At 46.1% G+C, this 4,291-nt stretch overlaps 1 protein-coding gene across 1 annotated transcript in view; it reads left to right on the top strand.

Moving 5' to 3' along the window:
- adamtsl4 (ADAMTS-like 4) overlaps positions 1–4,291 on the top strand; it is a 67,021-nt gene that overhangs the window by 53,221 nt on the left and 9,509 nt on the right. The window contains 5 exon segments of the mRNA XM_079503816.1: positions 750–799; positions 801–866; positions 869–892; positions 2,447–2,651; positions 3,529–3,713. Coding sequence (XP_079359942.1) covers positions 750–799; positions 801–866; positions 869–892; positions 2,447–2,651; positions 3,529–3,713 — 530 coding nt within the window.

Raw genomic sequence — 4,291 nt, 5'->3', positions numbered from 1 at the left:
GACAAATCGCTGCATAACCGCCGCGTCACAACACTAAGCAAGGGATAATCAATGGGGAGCTTTGGTCTTTATTGAAAAATAAACCACGGCAGACGCGATACACCACAGGCGAGGAGCGAGCGATAATATCGTGCGAAAAACTGTCCTGACATGGAGCGTCGGCCGTTGCGTGTAGCCTGAACCAATGGAATAACCAATAAAAGTGTTTGGGAGCGTGGCGACACCTCGCTCAAATTGAGACTCTGCGAGTGAGTATAGGAGCGGTGGCCGACGTCGCTGCACGGTGCGTTGTCGCTCGCGGCGGAAAGGCCTACGTCAGGACAGTCACAATGACAAACATGTATTCTAGTGAGATTTCATCACTGGCATCGCTGGCAGTGTGGATGAGGTGATAGCGGAGAGGTGGTTGGCCCTGGACCTGGCAGTGTGGATGAGGTGATAGCGGAGAGGTGGTTGGCATCGCTGGCAGTGTGGATGAGGTGATAGCGGAGAGGTGGATGGCCCTGGAACAACCCTTTACGCACAGATTTCTGCTGTTTGCATTTATATATATCGTTTTTATCTAAAGCGATTTACATAGATAAGGATGCTAGGGTTCATGTGGGCCGCTAATGTCTCCCCCCCCTCTCTCTCTCCCTCTCTGACTGTGTGTGTGTGTGTGTGTGTGTGTGTGTGTGTGTGTGTGTGTGTGTGTGTGTGTGTGTGTGTGTGTGTGTGTGTGTGTGTGTGTGTGCGTGTGCGTGTCTCAGTGGGGCCAGACAAGCAGTGTGAGTTGACGTGCAGGCCAGTGGGTTACAGGTTTCTACGTGGTCCAGGCTGAGACGGTCCGGGACGGAACGCCTTGCGTCAACACCTCCACCAACGACGTGTGTGTGTGGCCGGACAATGCCTGGTGAGTGTGTGTGTGTTCATGTGTGTGTGTGACTGTGTGTATCAGTATTGACTATGGCAGGGGTGGGCAACTTTGACGATGAAGAGGGCCACTATATTTCCACACTCACTCCTGAGGGCCACATCGCATACAGGTCGGAGCAAAAATAGCCGATCTACAAGCTCAAAACATGTCACACTAAGACACGTTTTGAGCTTGTAGATCAGCTATTTTTGCTATATTTGAAACCCTGAATATTATTTTCAATTCTTGAATTGTAATGCTGAAAAGTAACATAACAGTAACATAACAACTATGAACTAAATTCTAATACATTGGACATAAAAAAAACAACACAATAACATTTTAATAATACTAATTTAGACAGAAGTAATTAAAGCGGGTCATGTTTGGAATTGTAACAGCTGAAATCGATAATAACCTGAGGGCGACATTAACGATTCAAAACATCCAGCAATAGTTTCACCCTGTGCAGCACTATCAGATGACTATTCCCCGATTATAGGGAATTAAACCAGCCCGTAAATTCCGTCAATGGAAGGTTTGGATTTATCAATTAAATCCGTCAATTAAAAAATATGACCATGTCACTGAAAAGCTGCTATTGTTAAGTGAAGGTGGGGGCCGCATGTGGCCCCCACCTTGTGGCCGCCAGTTTATGAACCACGGCAAAAGCAAACTGATCCCAGTGTATGACGGAGGACTAAAGTACCAACCATTAATCTTTTTTTATTTTTTGTTTTTTTATTTTAGGTTTTATGACCTCAATTAACCCTACACACAACCTGAACTTTGAACACTCAGTGGACTTTCTGTGGTCTGGGGTTTTCTCTGTGTGCTCTGAAGCCTTTTGAGCTGCAATGAAAACAGGCAAAATCCCTCAACAGTGACATCTGCTGGCAAATCTTATTGTCATACATGTATATGGGCTTTGTGGACTGTTACCTCATAGTCCACAGGCAAATCAGAGCCAGAAAACCCCAGACCACAGAAAATATACTGAATGTTAAAAGTTGTTAAAGTTTTTTTAGGCTTTGAGCTGAGAAAACCTAAAGGAAAATATATGAAAAATTACAAAAACGTTTTTTTATGTCACAATCCCTTTAAGGATTCATACAGCTTGGTTAGGAATGTAAACGGCTTGTGTTCATATTTGGAAGCCTCGGTAATGTCCCTAAATGAGTTGTGAGAGGCCTGCAGATTGCAGGAATGCCCAAAGCCAAGTGCTGATAAGGCATTGGCTGAATTTTTCTTTGTCAAGAGAAAAAGAGTAATACACTGTCTGGATGTCATCTTGAATGAGATTAAAAACGGAGTAGTTCTGTAACCAAAACCAGCTGTGTTTGGGGGAACGTGCAGCAAATGGGAATAAAACAGGTGAATGAAATCAAAATAAATTCGTATTAATGCTTTCAGAGCGAATGTTTTTAACTCAAATCTTTGCTTCTGGAGGGTCCCCGGAACAACATATTTCAGATGGGGGTCTGCGGCCAAATACAGAGAATCGTCCTCATGTCTAAATGTCTCTCTCTCTCTCTCTCTCTCTCTCTGCAGACGGAGGGGTGTGACGGCGTCCTGGGCTCCGCCTCGGCGGTGGACCGGTGTGGCGTGTGCGGCGGGGGTCAGAGGTCGTGTCGTAAGGTCACAGGGTCGTTCCTGAACTCCTCGCTGCCTCTGGGATACAACAAGATGCTCACGCTGCCCGTCGGCGCCACGCACCTCAACATCACCGAGAGACACGCCTCCTCCAACTACCTGGGTACGCACACACACGCACGCACACACACACACACACACTCACGCACGCACGCACGCACGCACGCACGCACGCACGCACGCACGCACGCACGCACACATCAACATCATCGAGAGACACGCCTCCAACTACCACAACCACACGCATGCTTGTGTGTGTGTGTTTAGTTTACATAGATATTAGTTGCATTTTGGTTGACTTCCAATATCTCCAGATATCCAGTAGGTGGTGCTATAATGCCACATAGGTGTGCTTACTGTGATCCTCAGCAGATCTCCTGCTGTCTATGACCTCAGCAGCACACAGCACTGCCAACATCTCACAGTAGGAGCACTCCCACTGCTTAAACATTCAACACTCAACATCTGTTATTGTTGCATCTCACATATGAGTAGACAAGAGAGATAAATAAATGTCAACTACAGAAATGTGCACAAGCACATTTCTGGTTGGGACGTCATCCAAAGTGGTCCCCCTCCATTTCAGTGGATGGGAGAGAAAATCTTCAAACGTGAATAACTCTTGATCTAAATCAATCCGTCCAATTCTATCCAAAGATTGTGTTTTTGACGGCCCATCGCGGTCCCGTCGCTTGTTGCGTTAGAAGTAAGCATACTTCCCGTTGTTGTCGATCCCCTCGGGGGTGTTTTGGCTACATCTACTGTAGCTACTTCAGCTACATACAAGATGGCGCCTTGTGGACCTTGAAATGGGCCCTGAAGCAACAACTCGCAGGGTGTCCTGATTTAATGGTTACAAATACCCCCGGGCGTTCTAAGTGTTAACTACCGGTATTCAAAAATGAGACCCCAGGCAATGAGACTTTACTCTTCTTCTCTCTGTGTCCCCCCCGCCCTCCCCCCCACACACACACACACAGCCCTGCGTAGCGGTACCGGCGTGTCTGTGGTGAACGGGCGCTGGGCTGTGGACGCTCCGGGGTCGTACCAGGGAGGGGGAACCACCTTCACCTACACCCGACCGCGAGCATCCTCCTCTGGGCAGCAGGAGGGAGGAGAGTCCCTGACCGCCCCCGGACCCACGACCACAATACTACACCTCTATGTAAGTACTAAGTACTACTACCACAATACTACACATCTATGTAAGTATAAAGTACTACAACCACAATACTACACCTCTATGTAAGTACTAAGAACTACAACCACAATACTACACATCTATGGAAGTACTACAACCACAATACTGCAATACAATTGATTGATTGATTGATTGATTGATTGATTGATTGATTGATTAGACAGAAATGTAAAAACAGCAACAGAGTACAGACAAACACTCAGTCCAAAAGGGATAGCACCAAAATAAAAGTCCTCTCCGTCTTGTTTGATGGTCAGTAACGAAGTGCATTTCCTTGAGCTAGTTAGTTAGTAAACTTTATTTATGAAGTGCTTTTCAAAACAAAGTTACACGGTGCTGCACAATAAATATATCACATTAAAACCAAGGATAAAACAGTCAAAACAAGGCAACAAAAACATGAACCAGCGCGGATCAGTGAAACTTCATGAAACAAAGTGCTTGTGAAACACATGTGGTTTTTAAGAGTCTCCTAAAACAATCAACGGACTCAGCGCTTTTTTTATGACCCAAGGGTTGGTAGAGCGTTACGAAGAGCATGA

The sequence above is a fragment of the Electrona antarctica genome (genome assembly GCF_951216825.1).
Source record: "Electrona antarctica genome assembly, chromosome: 6".
In the NCBI taxonomy this organism is placed as follows: domain Eukaryota; kingdom Metazoa; phylum Chordata; class Actinopteri; order Myctophiformes; family Myctophidae; genus Electrona; species Electrona antarctica.
The sequence above is the reverse complement of the archived record's forward strand: the minus strand, read 5'-3'. Positions and strand labels throughout refer to the sequence as shown.